Here is a 22,770-nt window from a genome sequence, read left to right on the forward strand (position 1 = left end):
CCTGGCTGCTGCTTCGTACGATACTGCCACGCTGAAAGCCTTTTCTAGCGTCAGCTCTTTCTCCAAGAGTAACTTCTTCTGGGTTCCTTCACTCAGGAGTCCACAGACAAATTTGTCCCGTAGGGTATCTGTCAGTCCTGCTCTGAACTGGCAGTGCTTTGATAGCTTGCGTAGTTCCGTAAGGTAATCAGCATTGCTCTCACCTTTGTGCTAAGTTCTCCTGTGGAATTTAAATCTTTCTGCTATCAGCAGCGGTGCAGGGTTTAGGTGTTCCTGTAGGATAGCAACAATTTCGTTAAAACTCTTCGCCTTCGGTTTGGCTGGAGTAATCAGGTCCCGCAATAGGCCGTACGTTCTTGCGCCCATTAAGTTTAGCAGTACCGATGCCTTTTTCTCATCGGCTATTTCGTTTGCCTCGCAATATACCTCAACTCTTTCCACATACGTGGTCCAGTCTTCTATTGCATTATCAAAGGCAGTGATATAGCCAGTCTTCAGCATCTTGGAAATCTAAAATGGCGCCTCCCGCGCTTTGCCTTCTTGCCCGCTGTTGCTAGCGCTGCTTTCCACGGTTTCCGTTGTAAACTGCAGCTCCTCGCGGCTTTCTGCGCGTTTAATTTAATTTTATTTTATTATTTTCCCGTCGTCGGAACAACCCTGCGGGACTCTTGCCTCCCTCTTCTCGGGTCTGTACGCTGCCCGGCTTCGTAGCACCGGCCACGCCCTGTGTGCTCCACCCTCTCTCTCTCTCTCCTCTTCCCGACAACGCTGCTTGGCCCCGTTGCAAGCCACCCGCTCGAGTTCTAGACCACCGCAGCCCAGGAAGGATCAGTGTACTACCTGCCACCAGCCCGATTAGCTGAAGCACCGTCGACAGGAACCAAGCCCCACTCTCAACAGCCTCTCCTGCAAATCTTCAACTCCGCTGACTCAGAGGCGGATGCCCACGGTCGACGTCCGTTTCTACTGTTTGTTTCTTCTTTCTGGCCTCAACCTCTGCTCACTTCGCTTCAGGGATGGATCCCATGAGGTGGTGCAGACTGTAGGTAAGTTCGTATCTGCTCGTCGCCAATATTATGTCCGTGTATAATTGAGACACGGACGGCAGGAGTTGATTATAACAAGTCTTTACTGAATGGAGACAACCTGGAACTGAAACTACAGAAGGCTGCTAGTGCCTTTTATACAGGGATGGTCACTGCCGGTACTGCAGTCTGAGACCAGTTATTCCCTTAAAGGTACATACACAACAATAGCCTTGCAAATGTCTTTCCTTTTTAAAATATATATCCAATTCCCTTTTGAAAGTTACTATTGAATCTGCTTCCACCACCCTTTGACAATCCATTCCAGATCATAACAAACTGCTGCATTAAAAAAATTCTCTTCATCTCTCCCGCCCCCCCCCCCACCCCCTGAAGATCCCTTTCAGCTTTTCCTTCCATCTACAGCTTTTTCAAAGATAAACGTGGTGTCACCGAATCACGACCTGATTTATGTAAGTCTTGATTGTGTGGGTCTTCGGTCAGATTATGGCTGATCTTCTACCTCAACTCCACCATACAGTCACTAAATGTGTGAACGTTCCTCCCTGATTGTCCCAGTAATGCCACTGCTTTACAGATTTATCCTGCAACTGTCTACATTGATGCTCTTGAACCACATGCTCCAGTATGGAGCTAAATGCTGTCAGTTTGTTGCCCTTGGTTGCCATGGACCTGCAGTTAAGTAGCGTCTTTGTTTAAAGTCAACAGCCAGGAACAGTCAGGGGCACAAAAACAATCTTGACTTACTGTTTCTTATGTCTACTGTAATATATCTAGTAGCTGGTTGCCCCCTCCTCCTCCTCCTCCATGTCACTTCTTTACAGTGTCTCTTTAATAGTTGCAGTTCTGAGCTAATGAGTTGGTGGCTGGACTGGCACGATGCTTTTTGTGTGTTTGTGCTGATTCCTGACGAATGCTCGGATGCACAGTGCCCGACTGCTGGAGATTGCTTGTTGCAAGTGGCTTCTGCAGATCGCTTGCCGGATACACAATAGATTTCAGCCACAGTTGATTTTAACCGTGTGTTGCAGGATCCTGTTGTCTCACAGTTGAAGTTTTGCATCTAGTGTATCCCCATGACAGATATCCCACGTTTGTCACAAAGCAAAATGATCTTATAATATAAAAGAGAGAGAAAATTACTGAGCTGGAGCCTGAAATTTACTGACTTTTTAATTAACCTGAGCAAATTACAACCAGCTACAGTGGTCGAGAATCTCGGAGTGTCTGAGTTGTGACCTTAAAGGGAAAGGTCAGGTTAGCAGCTATTAACCCTGCCCTATACTAACCTTAACTAATGCTCTAGGACGCCTTTTGAAAACAGTTAGTTTTGTTAAAAGAACAGACTCTAGGGGTACTGGGTGATGCGATGGGTTAGATACTGGTTGGTTACCCCTGCCTCAGCCCATTTGCTGCTGAAACCCTCATCAATACCTTTGTTTACACTAGACTTGATTATTCCAATGCTCTCCTGGCCAACCAACCCATCTTCCACCCTCTAAACTTGAGTCATCCAAAACTCTGCTGCCCATATCCTAACTCGCACCAAGTCCCGTTCACCCATCACCCCTGTGCTCACTGAACTACATTGGCTCCCGGTTTGGCAACACCTTGATTTTAAAATTCTCATCCTTGTTTTCAGATCTCTCCATGGCCTTGCCCCTTCCTATCTCTATAATCTCCAGCCCCACAACCCTCCGAGATATCTGCGCCACTCCAATTTTGACCTCTTCCACATTCCCGATTTCCATCACTCCACCATTGGCGGCCGTGCCTTCAGCTGCTGAGGCCCTAAGCCCTGGAATTCCCTCCCGAAACCTCTCCGTCTCTCTCTTCCTTTAAGACGCTCCTTAAAACCTACCTCTTTGACGCTGCCCTAATATCTCGTTATGTGGCTCGGTGTCAAATTTTGTCTGATAACGCTCCTGTGAAGCACCTTGGGACATTTTGCTACGTTAAAGACGCTATATAAATACTTGTTGTTGTTGAAAGTTCCTCGGTCTGCTGATTGTAATGTTCCTATGTGAATGTTTTTAGGTAGTCCCAATTCAGTTTCTAGTGGGTATGGGCCCAGAGCATAAACAGCCCTCAATTTGACACCACTTGGCACCACCCTCTGAAGTGTACCAAACTGCTTTGGTTCAAGAAGCAGGCTCACCACCACCACCATCTCGGGTTCTATGAATTTTAATGCCGTTATTTATTGGCGGGGTCTGGGTCCAAATTTAACTGGGGACTTGGGTCATGCAGTGGGTTAGGGCACTCACTGGGCATTAGTATTGGTGAGTGCGCTGTCTATGGCACCTATGGGTTATAAAGAGGACAGAGAGGAGCCAGGATCTTCCTGGATATTCTTCAAGTGTGAGTCTCTTCGCTTCTGTTGGATATTGGAGCTAAACTTAATGCTGTCTTCACCTGATGTTCTCACACACACACGCACATTTTCCATCAGGAAACATTGACTAACAGCCCATTGCCCTTACTCGTGGGCACTGCCACTGAGGCCAAATTGTAATGCTCCGATTGCCACAGGTCAGCTCGTTGAGCACAAATGGGGAAATCCAGCCCAGAACAGGTTCCCGTTCTACATACAATAAGATATACCAAACACTTCTTAAAGTTGAAGTGGTCTGTTAAAACTCCTCAATCGCGCTGGAAAAGAGCCTCAATTGCATCAATTAACAGGGAATGGGAATGGTTCAATGCTTGACATCTCTACTGCCAGGCTGCCTCTCACCAGGGAAAACAGAGAATACTTGTCTGGGTGCTCTTGGACTCTGAGAGCCGCCAGTAAGTCTAACCCGTCGTCAGCCCTCTTCCTGGTTTGAAAGGTAGGAATAGGAACAGCTCAAAGATTGATTTACTTCTATCTATGCTGCAGCAGTTCAACAGTGACTACACTTCAAAAGTATTTCATTGGCTGTAAAGAGCTTTAGAACGTCCTGAGGTCATGTAAGGTGCTACAGAAATGCAAGTCTTTTATTTTTTCCTCTCTTTCAAAGTCTAGGCTTTAACTGGATGAAAAACTGGCCTTTAAAGCTACTTTTCAGCCAATCAGAATGCAGTTTTCTAAACCTGCTCCTATCTCCAAAATGAATTAAAAAAGTCAGGGAATGTGGGGATAAATATTTTTTTAAGGAAGACTACAACAACAACTTGTGTTTATAAAGCACCTTTAATGTAGTAAACATCCCAGGGCACTTCACAGAAGCGAATGTGGCATCATACTGAAAGAATTTGGGGGGACGGCAAAAAGCTTCGATGGAAAGATAAGTTTTGAGGAGCCTTTTAATGTTGGAGAGAGAAGCAGCAAGAGGACGGGGTTTGAGAGAGTAGGATCGAGCAGGCTCTGCAGGAGGACAGAGGGAGGCATAAGAGGCCAGAGTCCGAGCACCGAAAGATACGGGCAGGGATTTAGGGGGGAAGAGGGGCGGGCGGGGGGGGGGGGGGGAAGGGTTGTCTTCAGAGGTAGAGTGGGGCAAAGTCAAGAAGGACATGGAGCGATAACATTTCACAGTCACTGTCACAAAGGAAGTATTGGTGACTGGCTAAAGCAATCTTGCAGCTGCGGACAGGTGATAACCAAACTCAAGGGAGTTATTCGAGACATGACACCTGGTAAGAGAAGTCTCTGTTTGGACCTGAAGCCTTTGTTCATTTGTTAAATGCCAGTACAGTCAATGACAAAGCAGAAGGAACAGTTCAGGGTCTAATGGGCTGAGGCAAAATGCCCACATCTCCTAGAGACGATGCTTTCTGTGCAGTTGTACTCAGCCCTGGCCCCTGCAATTCAAGGGGGGGATTACAGCAGACAGGGGGGTTTGGAAATCTCTCCATCCATCGCTCTCTCAGTGAACAGAGTTGTTAATAAACGACATGGGGGGGGAAAGTGAGATTTGTACTTGAGATTTTTCAGATGAGCAGAAAAAGGCTGAGCAAAAATCAAAAGACAAAGGGAGAGATTAAAATATGTATAGGCTTTGAAATTAAGGTGTGGAATAATAGTAATTTCCTACATTACAACAGTGACTACAGCAGTTGAAGAAGAGGGCTCACCGTCATCTTCTCAATGGTCGGCCTTGCCAGCGACACCCACATCCGCAGAATTCGGGCGCTTGTCTCGGAACTGGGAAATAAAGGATAAAACAGGGGTCTTAGGATACATGACGTTCCCAAAACAGTCTCTGAAATATAGACAATACGTGACCAAAGCTTGGTCAAAGAGGTAGGTTTTAAGGAGCGTCTTAAAGGAGGAGAGAGAGGCGGAGAGGTTTAGGGAGGGAATTCCAGAGCTCGGCTGAATGCACGGCTGCCAGTGGTGGAGCGATTAAAATCGGTGATGCGCAAGGGGCCAGAATCGGTGTATCACAGAGATCTCGGGGGGTGGGGGGGTGCTGGAGGAGATTAGAGATAGGGAGGGGCGAGGCCATTGAGGGATTTAGAAACAAGGATGAGAATTTTTAATTCTTTTTAAAATAACACTGAGGTTCAGACCCCAGTCTGGACTGACTTTGCTAAGCTCAACGTGGGGAGGGGGCTCACCAACTGACCTCAGTGTCTCTTCTAGGCAATGGAGGTAGAAACCTCCCGCTCCTGATAGACATCCAGTGGGCAGCCCACTGCAAAGTGCGTGTGGTGGGGGCAGGTGCAGAAGAGAGGCAGGCGGCCAGAGTGACTACCCCCATGGGCTGCGTCTAACCTGGACCTGTGCATGACCACCTAGGGCCAGGAGCAGACCCACGTGGAGGTCCCCCAACTTGCCCCCACCCTCACCCCCACCCATCCCCCTCCGCACTGGGTGGCCAAAAATCAGGAGCGTGGAATTAAAGTGGAGTCTCTGATATTGGGGGTGCAGCCCCTTGGAATAATGGCGAGTGTGCAATGTTGGCAGCAGTGCTTGTTGCGATTTTCCAACGTGCGCGGCTGGCGAACGAGACTCTCCGCCAGCAGCCCGCACTCCGGATCCCCTCCCTGGAATGTAATGTCCTAGATATAAACTATCTATTGTGTTACCATCTCCCCTGTTACACGAAAGGGCACAGGGAACAGAGAAAAGAATGAGCGTTTATCCAGCTCAGTTAGAATGTGCAGTGATCGCACTCAAATCTGAATCTAAGTGTGGGTCATCTGAACAGTAGTCAAAAGGATGCAACCAATTTCCTCTTTGTACAATCGTGCTCCCTCCAGGCACCTTGTGTCAACACCAGCCCAGGTGTATAGAGAGTGCCGACGCACAGGAGGGCTAATGAATTGAGTCACTCGCTGAGTCTGACTCTCAGCCCTGTTAATGGCATTCATTTTACAAACTGACTGCTTGAGACAATTGCAGGCTGTTAATATAATAGAACTTCTAGAATAAGGGAAAGCCCATTGGGCTCAAACAAGCCCATCCCGTTTTTCATAGATTTGTCGCTCCTACCCGCCTTTTGACCATATCCCTCAATCCCATCTTTCTTCAGACACGGATCTAATTGTCTTTTGAACCCATTTCTTCTCTGGCAACTTATTCGGCAACTGAATTATTCTTCAGGTGGGCAAGTAGCACCTGACTTCCGTCGTTCCAAGATGTCAGCCGTGGCTCAGTGGGTCGCGCTCTCTCTCGCCTCTGAGTCAGAAGGTTGTGGGTTCCTGTCTCACTCCAGGGACTTCAGCACAAAAAACTCGACCGGCAGTGCTGAGGGAGTGCTGCACTGTTGGAGGTGCCGTCTTTCAGATGAGATGTTAAACCGAGACACCGTCTGCCCTCTCGGGTGGATGTAACAGATCCCATGGCACTATTGGAAGAACAGCAGTGGAGTTCTACCTGATGTCAATATTCATCCCTTGTCCGACATCACTAAAAAGCTAATCTCTTTGCTGTTTGTGGGACTACATTACAGCAGACTATACTTCACAGGTACTTCATTCACTGTAAAACAATCTGGGACATCCTGAGGTCGTGAAAGGTGCTATAGAAATGCAAGTTCTTTTTACTTAATTTATCGCTGTTCTGCTACACAATTTCATAGTTAGGGCAATTTCTGAACCTTTATGATTAGTTCCTATTTACTGATATACTGGGATAAGCTTTGATTTTCAGGGATCTGGTTGATGGCTTTATCAGTTCGTTATTACAAGCTTCAGATTAGATTTTTTTTTTAGGTGTTAATAAACCCCACACTTAACAGAAAAATACTGCAGAAAATGATGTTCAATATGTTAAATATATTTTACATGCAAGTACCTGCTTCTCTCCCACTATTACCGAAGTCTATTGGCAAGAAACCTTGTTATACGTTGTGAGTCTCTCTGCTATTCTATCAGTATTCTTGTGCTTGACATGCTCAATCCAATTAGCAAAAACTTAAACCGTTAAATAAATAGACTATTATACGGGAATGATCAGGGATAATTCAGTAAAGCCAATGATTAATAGCTGGCAGTGTAATCAGTTTCCGATCGCAGATTAGTGCTCATTAAAAGTAGTGTGGCACTGAGCCATGCAAACAGGAAGACACCAGGTTTAATCATTCATCCGTGCTGAGGTAGATGATCTCATTTGGGGTTAGTGGCTGCGGTGCCCCTGGGTTTGGGGTGGGGAAATAATTAGAGGGGTGCCCCCTTTTGATTGGCGTCCAGTGACCCCCATTGGACTAGAATGTATGTGTGCGAGAGTGTGTGAGAGTCTGTGTGTGTGAGAGTGAGTATATGAGTGTGCGCGTGTGTGAGAACGAGTGTGTTTGAGAGCGCGAGTGTGTGTGTGTGTGTGTGTGTGTGTGTGTGTGTGTGTGTGAGATATTGGAATACAGAGTAGAATTTCTAGATTTGCCGATGACACCAAACTTGGGGGTGTGGCAAACAGTGAGGATGATACCAATTGACTGCAACAGGACATAGAAAGGCTAGCAGAATGGGCAGACAAGTGGCAGATAGAATTTAATACAGAGAAGTGTGAGATGATGCATTTTGGCAGAAGGAACAGGAAGAGGCAATATACACTTAATGGCACAGTTTTAAAGAGTGTGCAGGGACAGAAGGACCTGGGAGTTAATGTGCATAGGTCCCTGAAGGTAGCAGGACATATTGAGAGAGTAGTTAGCAAAGCATATGGGATCTTGGGTTTCATAAATAGAGGTATTGAGTACAAAAGTAGAGAAGTTATGCTGAACCTTTATAAAGTGCTGGTTAGGCCACAACTGATGTATTGCATCCAGTTCTGGTCACCGTACATTAGGAAGGATGTGAAGGCCCTTGAGAGGGTGCAGAAGAGATTTACCAGAATGGTTCCGGGGATGGGGGATCTTAGCTACAAGGACAGGTTGGAGAAGCTGGATTTGTTTTCATTAGAGCAAAGGAGGTTGAGGGGTGATTTGATAGAGGTGTACAAGATTATGACGGGTTTGGACAGGCTAGACGGGGAAAGGCTGTTCCCACTAGTTGATGGTACAAGGACTAGGGGACACAGATTTAAGGTTCTGGGCAAGAGATACAGGGGGAATGTGAGGAAAAACTTTTTTTACACAGCGAGTGGTGAAGACCTGGAACTCGCTGCCAACGGAAGTGGTGGAAGCGGAGACACTCGGGCCTAGAAATTCAGTAAGGCCCCGCCAGCTCGCTTGCGCCCAAAAGTTAGCGCTGCGCGCGGAGCCAGTTGCGACCGTCAGAAATTCAGTTTTTGCGCCCCAAGTCGGAACCGGGCGCTATTCCAGGGTGTGCCTGCCCCCGCTTGGGGCGCTGAAACTGAATTTCAGCGCTGTAGGTGCCGCTGCGCCACCCGCTGCGGAGCAGCAGGCTGCGGTACTGCAGGCCTCCTCCTTCTCTTAAGGGGGAGGTGCCTGCAACGGGGAGATCGCCGCTTGATAGTGCCGGCAAATGAGCCCGGCACCACGGAGAAGTGCCGGGCTCGCGGAAAGCAGCCGGCAATGCCGCGGGGGGGGGGGGCGGGGTGGAGGAGGCCGGGGAAGGAGGTGCGGGCAGGCAGCCGCCGAAAAAGCGGCCGGCCGCACCTCCGCCTTAACTAGCGCCACTAAGGCTGCAGGACGGCCACGGTTGCAGAACGTTGTTTGCAGCCGCTGCGGAAGAGGCGGCCGCAACTAAATATGGGGGTCGGGGCGGAACCGGGGCACTGCGCACACCGATGACGTCATCGGTGCCGGCACAGCGCTACCGGCTACCGCCGCCATTACCGCTGCACTGAATATCAGTGCAAACTCCTCTATTGGCGCAGAAGCCCTCTTTGGGCGGTAACTGGGCGCAAAGCTGGCGGGGTCTTACTGAATTTCTAGCCCTCAATGTTTTCAAGGGGAGACTGGATAGGCACTTGAGGGAAATAAACTTGCAGGGCTACGGGGATAGAGCGGGGGAATGGGACTGACTGGATTGCTCTGCAGAGAGCCGGCACGGACTTGATGGGCCGAATGGCCGCCTCCTGTGCCGTTACGACTCTATGACTCTGTGTATGTGTGTGTGAGTGAGAGTATGTGCGTGTGTGTGAGTGAGAGTATATGCATGTGTGAGCATGAGAGTGAGTGAGTCTGTGTGTGTGTGAGTGTGAGAGTGAGTATGTGAATGCGTGTGTGAGGGTGAGTCTGTGTGAGAGAGTGAGGGCATGTGTGTGAGAGTGAGTGTGTGAGGGTGAGTCCGTGTGTGAGAGTGCATGTGTGAGTGTGTCCGCGTGTGTGTAGTGAGGATAGGATTGGCCTGAGTTCTGACGAAGGGTCATCGATCTGAAATGTTAACTCTGTTTCTTTCTTCACAGATGCTGCCTGACCCACTGAGTGTTTCCAGCATTTTTCTGTTTTTATTTCAGATTTCCAGCATCCGCAGTATTTAGATTTTTGTTTTATCATGGGATAGGAATTAAACTTCTGCAGGACTCTGTCCTGCTTCCTGACTTGGTCGAAGGCAGCACCCTTATTAAGGAGATAAAACTGGAACAACACCGCTTCCTGTGAATCATGGGGCAATATCATTGTGTGCTGGTGATTTCAAATTTCAGATCTCTCATAGACTTCAATCAGTGTCACTTCACTTCCACATTTATTTGTCGTTAAAACTGCATTCATTCAATTGATCCATAAAATGATATACAGTATTATGAAAATAGTACATGGTCTGAGGGGAGTGAGGACAGGCTCTAATTAAAGCCAGTCGGACCGCACTGTGATGCTGCATGGCATCATCTCAACCTCATCATCAAATTATAGCACTATTGCTCAACCTCCCTCAACCAATTTTCTATGTGGAATTTTTGTTTGCTTCTTAAAATGGTTTTTGAAGATGCTTCGTCAGTTCCTGCCTTGAATATGATGGGAAGATTAAAGTCCAGGGTTTTTGAAGACAAGTGACGAAAGTTACTCCAGGCAAATCGCTCACTGTGATGACCGGTTCAAATCCAAAGGGGACACAGTGCTGTTATGAGTGAGAAGTGGATCAGGCTGAACCTTTTTGTCCAAAAGGGTGATGGAGTTGTGGAATAGCGAGATGGGCAGTTAGGCAGACAGTATAAATGGCTCCAAATGCAATTGTGCGATTTGGGAGAGAAAAGGGATTTAGAGATACGAAGAAAGGAAATAATTTTAATTTCTTCAGTGCTTTTCACGACCTCCGGACGTCCCAAAATGCTTTTACAGTCAATGAAGTACTTTTTTGAAGTGTAGTCACTGTTGTAAGATAGGAAAACGTGCCAGTCAATTTGCGCACAGCAAGCTCCCACAAACAGCAATGTGATGATGCCCAGATCATCTGTTTTTAGTGATGTTGGTTGAGGGATAAATATTGGCCCCAGAACACTGGGGAGAACTCCCCTGCTCTTCTTCGAAATAGTCCCATGGGATCTTTTACGTCCCACCTGATCGAGCAGACGGGGCCTCGGTTCAGCATCTCATCTGAAAGACTGCACCTCCGACAGTGCAGCACTCTCGCAGTACCGCACTGGGAGTGTCAGCCTGGATTATGTTCTCGAGTGTCTGCAGTGGGACTTGGACCCACGACAAGGTGAAGGAGCAGGCTTGTTGGGGTTAATAGCCTTTTTCTATTCCTAAAATGTCTTACAATCCTATGTGTGAGCTGACAGCTTGGCTCAGTTAGTATCACTCTCAACATGTCAGCCATGGCTCAGTTGGTAGCACTCGCTCGCCTCTGGGTCAGAAGGTTGTGGGTTCAAGTCCCACTCCATTGACTTGAGCACAAAACTCTAGGCTGACGCTCCAGTGCAGTGCTGAGGGAGTCTGCTCTCTCAGGTGGATGTAAAAGATCCCATGGCACTATTTTGAAGAAGAGCAGGGGAGTTATCAATATTTATCCCTCAATCAACATAACAAAAAAACAGATGATCTGGTCATTATCACATTACTGTTTGTGGGAGCTTGCTGTGTGTAAATTGGCTGCCGCGTTTCCTACATTACGACAGTGACTACACTTCAAAAAGTACTTCATTGGCTGTAAAGTGCTTTGGGATGCCCTGAGGTCGTGTAAGGCGTGATAGAAATACAAGTCTTTCTTTCCGATACCTGAGCTGGAAGGTTGTGCATTCAAGTGCTGCTATGGATTTTATTGCTTAATCCAGACTGAGGGAGTGCTTCATTGTCAGAAGTGTTGTCTTTTGGATGAGATGTTAAGTTGGCTACCCACTCAGATGGATGTTGCAAGAAGAGCAGGGAGTTCTCCCAGCGTACTGACCAGCATCCATCCCTCAATCAACACCAAAATAGATTAACTAGTCACTTCTCTCATTTGCTGTTTGTGGGATCTTGCTGTGTGCAAACTGGCTGTTGCTGATACAGCAATGGTGAATATACTGCCAAAGCAATCAATTGATTCTTTGGCAGCACCTCCCAAACCTGCGAACTCCACCACCTAGAAGGACAAGGGCAGCAGGCGCATGGGAACACCACCACCTCCAAGTTCCCCTCCAAGTCGCACACCATCCTGACTTGGGAGTTTATCGCTGATCCTTCATCGTCGCTGCGTCAAAATCTTGGAACTCCCTCCCTAACAGCACTGTGGGAGTACCTTCACCACACGGACTGCAGCGGTTCAAGAAGGTGGCTCCCCACCACCTTCTCGGGGGCAATTAGGGATGGGCAATAAATGCTGACCTTGATGGTGATGCCCACATCCCATGAGCAGAGGAGGCAGCGGACCTGGGCGAGACCAGAGCGGGAGCAGAGCGAGAGAGGCAGCAACTCAACAGAGGCAGAATTCGAAAGAGTGACGTCAGAGTAGAAAAAGTGACATTGGCACATGGGAAGGGGCTGATTGGTGAGTACCTGGTGAGTGTTCTTTTTTTAATTTTAAGTTTATTTCATAGTATATTATATAAGAGGCCTTGCAGGGCAGCTCAGTCCCATGGAGTGGACATCCTGTGCCATGTGGAAAGTCCTGGACGTTTCGCGTAGCCTGGACGACCACATGCAGGAAGTGTCACCAGCTACGGCAGCTCGAGCTCCGCGGCAGCTGGAGTCACTGCGGTGCATCCGCGAGGCTGAGAGTTATGTGGATAGCACGTTTCTAGAGGTGGTCACCCGCAGCTTAAGAGCGTGCAGGCAGAGAGGGAATGGGTGACCGCCAGACACAAGAGGAGGACCAGGCAGGTCGTGCAGGAGTCCCCGGAGTGCATCTTGCTCTCCAACCAGTATTCTATTCTGAGTACTGGTGGGGGCAATGGCTCCTCTGGGGAGTGCAGCCAGAGACGAGTCCATGGCACCACGGGTGGCTCAGCTGCACGGTAGGGGGAGGAAAAAGAGTGGAAGAGCAATAGTGGTGGGGGATTTGATAGTTAGGGGAGCAGACAGGCGTTTCTGCGGCTGCAGACGTGACTCCGGGATGGTATGTTGCCTCCCTGGTGCCAGGGTCAAGGATGTCACTGAGTGGCTGCAGGACACTCTGAGGGGGAGGGTGAACAGCCAGAGGTCGTGGCCCATATTGGTACCAACGACATAGACAGAAAAAGGGATGAGGCCCCGCAGGCAGAGTTTAGAGAGCTAGGAGAGAGATTAAAAAGCAGGACCTCAAAAGTAGTAATCTCTGGATTACTCCCGGTGCCACGTGCTAGTGAGTACAGAAATAGGAGGATAGAACAGATGAATGCGTGGCTGGAGAGATGGTGCAGGAGGGAGGGCTTTAGATTCCTGAGGCATTGGGACCGTTTCTGGGAAAGGTGGGACCTGTACAAGCTGGACGAGTTACACCTCAACAGAGCCGGGACCAATATTCTCGCGGGGAGGTTTGCTACTGCTGTTGGGGAGGGTTTAAACTAGCTTGGCAGGGGGATGGGCACCAGCATGTAGGAGTAGAAAAGAGGAATAAGGTGCATAAAAGAGTGAGTGTGTTGGATAGTACTAGAGAAGAAAGTAGTACTAGAGGCGGAAGTAGTACCACATTAGACAGGAGCAGACTAAGAAAGACTATGAAAAATTCAAAAATGTGTTTAGAATGTATGTACGTAAACACACAAAGTGTGGTGAATAAGGTTGGTGAGCTACGAGCACAATTAGCCATGTGGCAATAACGGAAACATGGCTTAATATTCAAGGGTACAAGGTGTTCAGAAAAGATAGGGAAGGAAAAAAGGGAGGTGGGGTGGCAGTGCTGATTAAGGAAGACATTGTAGTGTTGGAAAGGGAGGATGTTCTTGAGGGAACAAGGACAGAATCCATTTGGTTAGAGTTGAGGAGCAAAAAGGATATGATCACACTATTGGGGGTAATCTATAAGTCTCCAAATAGTGAGAGGGAGCTAGAGGAGCAAATCTGCAGGGAAATCGCAGAGATATGCAAGAGCTATAGACTGTAATAAGATTGGCAAAAAGAGAATATGAGAGTAGAATGGCGGTTAACATAAAAGGGAACCCAAAAATCACCTTCTGGCATGTAAACAGTAAGCAGGTAGTAAGAGGTGGGGTGGGGCCTATTGGGGACAAAGAAGGTGACATATGCTTAGAGGTGCAGGGCAAGGCTAGAATACTTAATGAGTACTTTGTATCGGTGTTTACTAAGGAGGTGGTTGCTGACAAAATATCGGGAGAAGTGGAAAAGGTAGAAGCAATGGAAGGGGTGAAAATTGATAGACAGGATGTACTGAAAAGGCTGGGTATGCTTAGAGTGGATAAGTCACCTGGTCCAGATGGCTAGCAACCTGGGATGCAAGCCAAGGGAATTAGGGGAGGAGATAGCAGAAGGGCTTGCCATAATTTTCCAATCTTCCCTAGATGTGGGGGAGGTGCTTGAGGATTGGAAAGTGGCAAATGTGACACCATTGTTCAAGAAAGGGTGCAAGGACAATCCTAGGAACTACAGGCCAGCCAGTTTAACATCAGTGGTGGGTAAAGCTTAAGAAACAATAATCAAGGAAAAAATTTACGGGCACTTGGAGAGGTTTAAGCTAATTAAGGAGAGCCAATGCAGATTTGTAAAAGGCAGATCATTTTTGACTAATCTAATTGAATTTTTTGATGAAGTAAATGGGAGGATTGATGAAGGGAATGCAATGGATGTTGTCCACGTGGATTTAGGAAGGCGTTTGACAAAGTACCACATAGAAGGCGGGTTAACAAAATTGAGGCTCATGGAATAGGTGGGTCAGTGGCAGCTTGGATAAGGAATTGGCTTAAGGACAGAAAACAGCGAGTTGTGGTAAATGGCTGTTTTTCAGACTGGAGGATGGTGGACAGTGGTGTTCCACAAGGGTCAGTGCTGGGGCCACTGCTTTTTTTGATAGGACCTGGGAGTTAATGTGCATAGGTCCCTGAAGGTGGCGGGACATATTGAGAGGGTGGTTAGCAAAGCATATGGGATCTTGGGCTTCATAAATAGAGGTATTGAGTACAAAAGTAGTGAAGTTATGCTGAATCTTTATAAAGCGCTGGTTAGGCCACAACTGGAGTATTACGTCCAGTTCTGGTCATTACACTTTAGGAAGGATGTGAAGGCCCTTGAGAGGGTGCAGAGATGTACCAGAATGGTTCTGGGGATGGGGGATCTTAGCTACAAGGACAGGTTGGAGAAGCTGGATTTGTTTTCATTAGAGCAAAGGAGGTTGAGGGGTGATTTGATAGAGGTGTACAAGATTATGACGGGTTTGGATAGGCTAGACGGGGAAAGGCTATTTCCACTAGTTGATGGTACAAGGACTAGGGGACACAGATTTAAGGTTTTGAGCAAGAGATATTGGGGGGAATGTGAAGAAAAACTTTTTACGCAGCGAGTGGTGAGAACCTGTTAACTCGCTGCTGACGGAAGTGGTGGAAGCGGAGACACTCAATGTTTCCAAGGGGAGACTGGATAGGCACTTGAGGGAAATAAACTTGCAGGGCTACGGGGATAGAGCGGGGGAATGGGACTGACTGGATTGTTCTACAGAGAGCCAGCATGGACTCGATGGGCCAAATGGCCTCCTGCTGTGCCGTTATGACTCTATGAATCAAAAAATAATTACAACACACTTTGAGATGTCATGAGGATGTGACAAGCGCTGTATAAATGCAAGTTCCTACTATTCTAAAGTGAGGCAGTTCAATTTACAGCAGAATAATAGCCTCTTTTTCCTTACGCATAGCTAATGGATTTTTGTAATTTTCAATGTGCAGTGTTTAATTCTATCATTCCAATAATTACTGCTCTCCACAGATAATAAGTTGCTTTTATTTTTGTTAAAAAAACATAGCATTAAATATGCATGGGAATTCCTGTTTTTTTGATATATCAAAACCTAGTTCTCTCCCATCATTTATCTGTCTGCAGCAGATGCACTGCTGCAATTATCGTCTCCAGTGGGCGGTCTCATATCCTGCAGGGGGTGCTCTGATATCATCTCCCTGTAGTTGCAGTGTGCCCTTGTCTCCTGCAGGGGGTGCTCTGATATCATCTCCCTGTAGTTGCAGTGTGCCCTTGTCTCCTGCAGGGGGTGCTCTGATATCATCTCCCTGTAGTTGCAGTGTGCCCTTGTCTCCTGCAGGGGGTGCTCTGATATCATCTCCCTGTAGTTGCAGTGTGCCCTTGTTTCCTGCAGGGGGTTCTCTGATATCATCTCCCTGTAGTTGCAGTGTGCCCTTGTCTCCTGCAGGGGGTTCTCTGATATCATCTCCCTGTAGTTGCAGTGTGCCCTTGTCTCCTGCAGGGGGTGCTCTGCATCTCCCTGTAGTTGCAGTGTGCCCTTGTTTCCTGCAGGGGGTGCTCTGATATCATCTCCCTGTAGTTGCAGTGTGCCCTTGTCTCCTGCAGGGGGTGGTCCAATATCATCTCCCTGTAGTTGCAGTGTGCCCTTGTCTCCTGTAGGGGGTGCTCTGATATAATCTCCCTGTAGTTGCAGTGTGCCCTTGTCTCCTGCAGGGGGTGCTCTGATATCATCTCCCTGTAGTTGCAGTGTGCCCTTGTTTCCTGCAGGGGGTTCTCTGATATCATCTCCCTGTAGTTGCAGTGTGCCCTTGTCTCCTGCAGGGGGTGCTCTGATATCATCTCCCTGTAGTTGCAGTGTGCCCTTGTTTCCTGCAGGGGGTGCTCTGATATCATCTCCCTGTAGTTGCAGTGTGCCCTTGTCTCCTGCAGGGGGTGGTCCGATATCATCTCCCCAGCGGGTGCCTTTGTTACCTCTAGACTTGACTATTCCAACGCTCTGCTGGCCCGCCTCCCACCCTCTACCCTCCATAAATTGAGGTCATCCAAAACTCGGCTGCCTGTGTCCTAACTCGCACCAAGTCCCGTTCGCCCATCTCCCCCTGTGCTCGCTGACCTACATTGGCTCGCAGTTAAGCAACGTCTCTCGATTTTAAAATTCTCATCCTTGTTTTCAACTCCCTCCATGGCCTTGCTCGCCCTTCACTATCTCTGTAATCTCCTCCAGCCCTACAACCCTCCGGATATCTGCTCTCCTGTAAATCTGGCCACTTGCGCATCCCTGATTTTAATCGCTCCACCATTGGTTGCCATACCTTCAGCTGCCAAGGACATAAGCTCTGGAATTCTCTCCCTAAACCTCTCCATTCCTCTACGTCTCTCCAATCAATTCAATTCAAATCGCTTTATTGGCATGACAAGCTACATCTTATGTTGCCAAAGCATCGAAAAACATTCATGGTTGTACACAAAAATACAGATCTATCCATATAGTGTATAAACAGATATATCCCTGAGTGTATAAATATACATTCATATAATTTGTATATACTCTTTTCTTATATTTAGTGGTTGTCCCTCTGTTTATGGCAAGCTGTAACATAGTATGCCGCTAAGGTTACACAATTTCTCTCTTCCCCTAGTAGGTATGGGAGTTTTTGGTCGTCATTCAAATTTCTGAATTCTGGGCATATTTTTGTGAATTTTAGGTAGAAATTCTCCCTTATGCCCTGATATTTTCTACAAGCTGTGAGGAAGTGCATCTCTGTCTCCACCACTCCCTGACTGCAGTGAGAGCATATCCTATGTCTCTCCTTTAAGACGCTCCATAAAACCTACCTTTTTGACTAAACTTTTGGTCATCTGCCTTAATATCTGCTTATGTGGCCCTGTGTCAAATTTTGTTTGTTTACGTTTCTGTGAAGTGCCTTTGGATGTTTTACTACATTAAAGGCACTATATAAATACAAGTTGTTGTGGTTGTTGTTAAGTGCTCCGAGATAATCTCCCCGGCAGAAAGGTCTGAGAATTTGGGCGCTAAGTTTAAGTGAAGAGCCAGTGCTCAGTGAGTCCTCCAGTCCAGATCCAAGGTTGTCCCATCCTCTGTCGTCGAATTACAGTATGCAGACGATGCTTGTGTCTGTGCTCACTCGGAGGTCGAACTCCAAACCATCGTCAACACCTTCACCGAAGCGTACGAGAGCATGGGCCTTACAGTAAACATCCGTAAGACAAAGGTCCTCTACCAACTTGCCCCTGCCACACAGTACTGCCCCCCGATTATCAAAATCCACGATAAGGCCTTGGACAACGTGGACCACTTTCCATACCTCGAGAGCTTACTGTCAACAAGGGCAGATGTCGATGACGAAGTCCAACACCACCTTCAGTGTGCCAGTGCAGCCTTCGGTTGCCTGAGGAAGAGAGTGTTTGAAGACCAGGACCTCAAACCCGGCACTTCGCTCATGCTCTACAGAGCAGCAATGATACCCGCCCTGCTGTATGCCTCAGAGACATGGACCATGTACAGCAGGCATCTCAAAGCACTGGAGAGGTACCACCAATGCTGCGTCCGCAAGATCCTGCAAATCCATTGGCAGGATAGGCGCACCAACGTCCGTGTTCTTGCTCAGGCCAACATCCCCAGCATCGAAGCTTTGACCATGCTCAATCAGCTCTGATGGACGGGTCACATTGTTCGATACAAGACTCCCAAAACAAGTGCTCTACTTGGAGCTCTGACACATCAAGAGAGCCCCAGGTGGGCAGAGGAAACGCTTCAAGGACACCCTCAAAGCCTCCTTGAAAAAGTGTAACATCCCCACCAACACCTGGGAATCCCTGGCCCAAGACCGCACAAAGTGGAGGAGAAGCATCTGGGAAGGCGCCGAACACCTCGAGTCTCTTCGCCGGGAGCAAGCGGAAGCCAAGCGCAAGGAGCGCACGTCAACCCAAACTCCCCACCCACCCGCCCCTTCAACCACCGTCTGCCCCACCTGTGACAGAGACTGTAGGTCCCGCATTGGACTCATCAGTCACCTGAGAACTCATTTTTAATGTGGAAGCAAATCATCCTCGGTTCCGAGGGACTGCCTAAGAGAAGAGAGAGAGAGATAAGCTCCCTGTGGTTTTATAGATATTGTGAAGAGAAAACGATTGGTGAAGTCAAGTGTAGGTCCCTTGCAGTCAGAATCAGGGGAATTTATAATGGGGAACAAAGAAATGGCAGACCAATTAAATAAATATTTTGCTTCTGTCTTCACAAAGGAGGACACAAATAACCTCCCAGAGATGTCGGGGAACATAGGGTCTGATGAAATGGAGGAACTGAAAGAAATCAGTATTTGTAGGGAAAAGGTGTTAGGGAAATTGGTGGGATTGAAGGCCGATAAATCCCCAGGGCCTGATAATCTACATCCTAGGGTACTTAAGGAAGTGGCCCTAGAAATAGTAGATGCATTGCTGATCATCTTCCAACATTCGATGGAATCTGGAACAGTACCCATGGATTGGAGGGTAGCTAATGTTACCCCACTATTCAAAAAAGGTGGTAGAGAAAACAGGGAATTACAGACCGGTAAGCCTGACATCGGTAGTGGGGAAAATGCTAGAGTCCATTATAAAAGATGTAATAGCAGAGCACTTGGAAAACAGTGACAGGATCGGACAAAGTCAACATGGATTTACAAAAGGTAAATCGTGCTTGATTAATCTACTGGAATTTTTTGAGGATGTAACTGGTAAAATAGATAAGGGAGAACCAGTGGATGTGGTGTATTTGGACTTTCAGAAGTCTTTCGATAAGGTCCCGCATAAGAGATTAGCGTGTAAAGTTAAGGCACATGGGATTGGGGGCAAGGTATTGACTTGGATAGAGAACTGGTTGGCAGACAGAAAGCAAAGCAAAGAGTTGGAATAAACGGGTCTTTTTCCGAGTGGCAGGCAGTGACTAGTGGGGTACCGCAGGGGTTGGTCCTTGGACTCCAGCTATTCACACTATATATTAATCTAGACAAGGGAACTCGATGTAATATCTCCAAATTTGCAGACGACACAAAGCTGGGTGGGCGTGTGTGCTGTGAGGAGGATGCCGAGAAACTCCAGGATGATTTGGACAGGTTGGGTGATTGGGCAGAAGCATGGCAGATGCAATATAACGTGGATAAATGTGAGGTTATCCACTTTGGTGGCAAAAACAGGAAGGCAGATTATTATCTGAATGGCAATAGATTGGGAGAAGGGGAAGTGCAACGAGACCTGGGTGTCCTTGTGCACCAGTCGCTGAAGGTAAGCATGCAGGTGCAGCAGGCGGTTAAGAAGGCAAATGATATGTCGGCCTTCGTAGCGAGAGGGTTCGAGTACAGGAACAAGGATGTCTTGCTGCAGTTGTACAGGGCCTTGGTGAGACCACATCTTGAGTATTGTGTGCAGTCCTGGTCACCTTATCTGAGGAAGGACGTTCTTGCCATGGAAGGAGTTCAGCGAAGATTCACCAGGCTGATACCTGGGATGGCAGGAATGACGTATGAGGAGAGATTGGGTCGATTGGGCTTATACTCGCTGGAGTTTAAAAGAATGAGAGGGGAATCTCATTGAAACGTATAAAATTCTGACAGGACTGGGCAGACTAGATGCAGGAAGGATGTTCCCGATGGTCGGGGAGTCCAGAACCAGGGGTCACAGTCTAAGGATAAGGGGTAAGCCATTTAGGACAGAAATGAGGAGGAATTTCTTCCCCCAGAGAGTGGACTCGTAAAAAATCAACATTTCATTGTGCAGTACACACGTCTGCTGCATATATGGCAAATAAAATTGAATTGAATTGAATTGAAGCTGTGGAATTCTCTACCACAGAGGGCGGTGGAGGCCAATTCATTAAATATATTCAAGAAGGAGTTAGAGATATTTCTTAAGGCTAAAGGGATCAAGGGGTATGGGGAGAAAGCAGGGACAGGGTACTGAATTTGGATGAGCAGCCATGATCTCATTGAATGGCCAGGCTCGAGGGGCCGAATGGCCTACTCCTATCTTCTATGGTTACAGCGCGCCCTGTGTCCGACAGGAGGCGCTCCTGTATAATGTCCCCATGGTTACGGTGCGCCTTGTGTCCTCCAGGAGGCGCCGGTCACCCTGTTCCCTCCTCATTGTCCGGTCGGCGCGGTTTAAATCCCACCTCCACCGAGCATTGATTGGCTGCCTGTAGCACAGCCCGCCAATGGAAGGCGGGCTGGCGGCGTTCGGCGCGGCGATTGGCGGAGCGGCCTGTCAGTCAGGCGGCTGGCGCCGCTGGTTACAATGTTGCGGGCGGGCGGCGCGCCGCTTTGTATCTGTAGTGAAAAGTATCCAGTTTGTACTGTATCTGTTTAAAAAAAGTATCGGGATTCCATCCAAAGGACATCGCAACCAGAAGTTGTGGAGTGACTGACTCTCCCGGGCTGCTTGCGGCGGGAGCGCTGGGTTGCTATGGTGCCTCGTGAGGCTCGGTGAAATTTTGTTCCTCTGTGGACTCGGCAAACTGAGGAACCGGAGAGAGGGGGGAACCGGAGAGAGAGTGAGTGAGAGAGAGAGAGGGAGGGGGGAACCGGAGAGAGAGTGAGAGAGAGAGAGGGGGGAACCGGAGAGAGAGAGTGTGAGGAATCGGAGAGAGAGAGAGGAACCGGGGAGAGAGAGAGAGGGGGGAACCGGAGCGAGAGAGAGAGAGGGGGGAACCGGAGCGAGAGAGAGAGTGAGAGAGAGAGAGAGAGGGGGGAACCGGAGAGAGAGAGAGGAACCGGGGAGAGTGAGAGAGAGAGAGGAACCGGGGAGAGAGAGAGAGAGTGAGGAACCGGAGAGAGAGTGAGGAACCGGGGAGAGGGGGGAACCGGAGAGAGAGAGAGGGGAACAGGAGAGAGCACCTCCACCCCCGGGACTGTGAGCAACTCCACCCCCCGGGGCAGAGAGAGAGGGCCCGGCCCGGCCCGGGACACCTGCTGCAGGAGAGCAATCCCCCGGGGCCAGTCTGTGGCAGCCTGAACACCGTCAGCTCGCTTAGCGGAGGATGTGAGCGACTCTCAGCCCCGGGACCCCCCGCTCAGTGAGCGGCCCTCAGCCCCGGGACCCCCCGCTCAGTGAGCGGCCCTCAGCCCCGGGGCCCCCCGCTCAGTGAGCGGCCCTCAGCCCCGGCCCGGGCCGCCTCCTCTCCCGATGCTGACGATGGATGTGACCATTTCTGAGCTGATGGAGCAGTTTCTGCAGAGCCCGCTGGTGACCTGGGTAAGTGAGCGCCGGCTCCAGGGTGACCCCCGCATGGCCAAGCTCAATACATTTAGACTGGAGTCTGTGACTGAGTCTGTCTGTCTCTATCTCTGAGTGAATGTGTCTGTCTCTCTGGGTCTGTGACTGTGAATCTCTGAGAGTCTGTGTGTGTTTCTGTGTCTGTCTATCTGTGAGTTTGTGTGTCTGAGTGTGAATCTGTGTCAGTACTTTTTATAAACAACTACAAATGTTACTTTTCTTCTGGGTTGTTTACGCAGGCTGCTGGGGTGGATGTTTTGCAACCTGTTCAGATGCTGGAGATGGGAATTGTAGCATTTTTCTTTTTCACCTGCTCACAAATTTTAACCAGGGATTAAAAATCCTGTTTCAGGTTAAAACCTTTGGCCCACTGGGAGGGACGAGCGATGAGAAAGTGCCCATGTTCATGGATCTAGTGGACGGAGTCTTTCTGCATAAAATCATGTTACAAATGTGAGTTTTTCTTTCTCATTTCGCTATTACTATTTTAACGGATTCTTAGTGTGATAATTGAAAACCACATCCTCAACAGCACTGAACTCATATATCCTGCAGCGAGCAGATGATGAGAGGATCCTCTCCCTCCCTCCCTCCCTCCCCGGGTTAGAATGTAGCCTTTAACAAGTCGCACCACCTTGGATCATTCCTGATTATAACTGGGAATCCCCCTCGATCGTGCTGGGATCCCGAATTCCTGCTGGTTTGAATCGCCAACAGAAAGTGCTGAGACACATTCAGCAAGCAGGTCAGGCGGAGAGAGAGAGAGAGAAACAGAGTTCACGTTTCAGGTGTGGGGACTTTACCAGGGGTCCCACTGCTTTGAAATGGTTCTCGGGCAGCAGGGGGATGTAGGGAGAGAT

At 48.5% G+C, this 22,770-nt stretch overlaps 1 protein-coding gene across 1 annotated transcript in view; it reads left to right on the top strand.

The window, feature by feature from the left end:
- The first annotated feature begins 21,232 nt into the window (after nt 1-21,232).
- LOC147109044 (protein Daple-like) overlaps nt 21,233-22,770 on the top strand; it is a 311,247-nt gene continuing 309,709 nt past the window's right edge. The window contains exons 1-2 of the mRNA XM_086002608.1: nt 21,233-21,889; nt 22,263-22,363. Coding sequence (XP_085858734.1) covers nt 21,821-21,889; nt 22,263-22,363 — 170 coding nt within the window. The 5' untranslated portion in view covers nt 21,233-21,820. The remainder of the gene's footprint in view (nt 21,890-22,262; nt 22,364-22,770) is intronic.

This window comes from Somniosus microcephalus, chromosome 12 (genome assembly GCF_052327205.1).
Source record: "Somniosus microcephalus isolate GS21.2 chromosome 12, FLI_Smic_1.0, whole genome shotgun sequence".
In the NCBI taxonomy this organism is placed as follows: domain Eukaryota; kingdom Metazoa; phylum Chordata; class Chondrichthyes; order Squaliformes; family Somniosidae; genus Somniosus; species Somniosus microcephalus.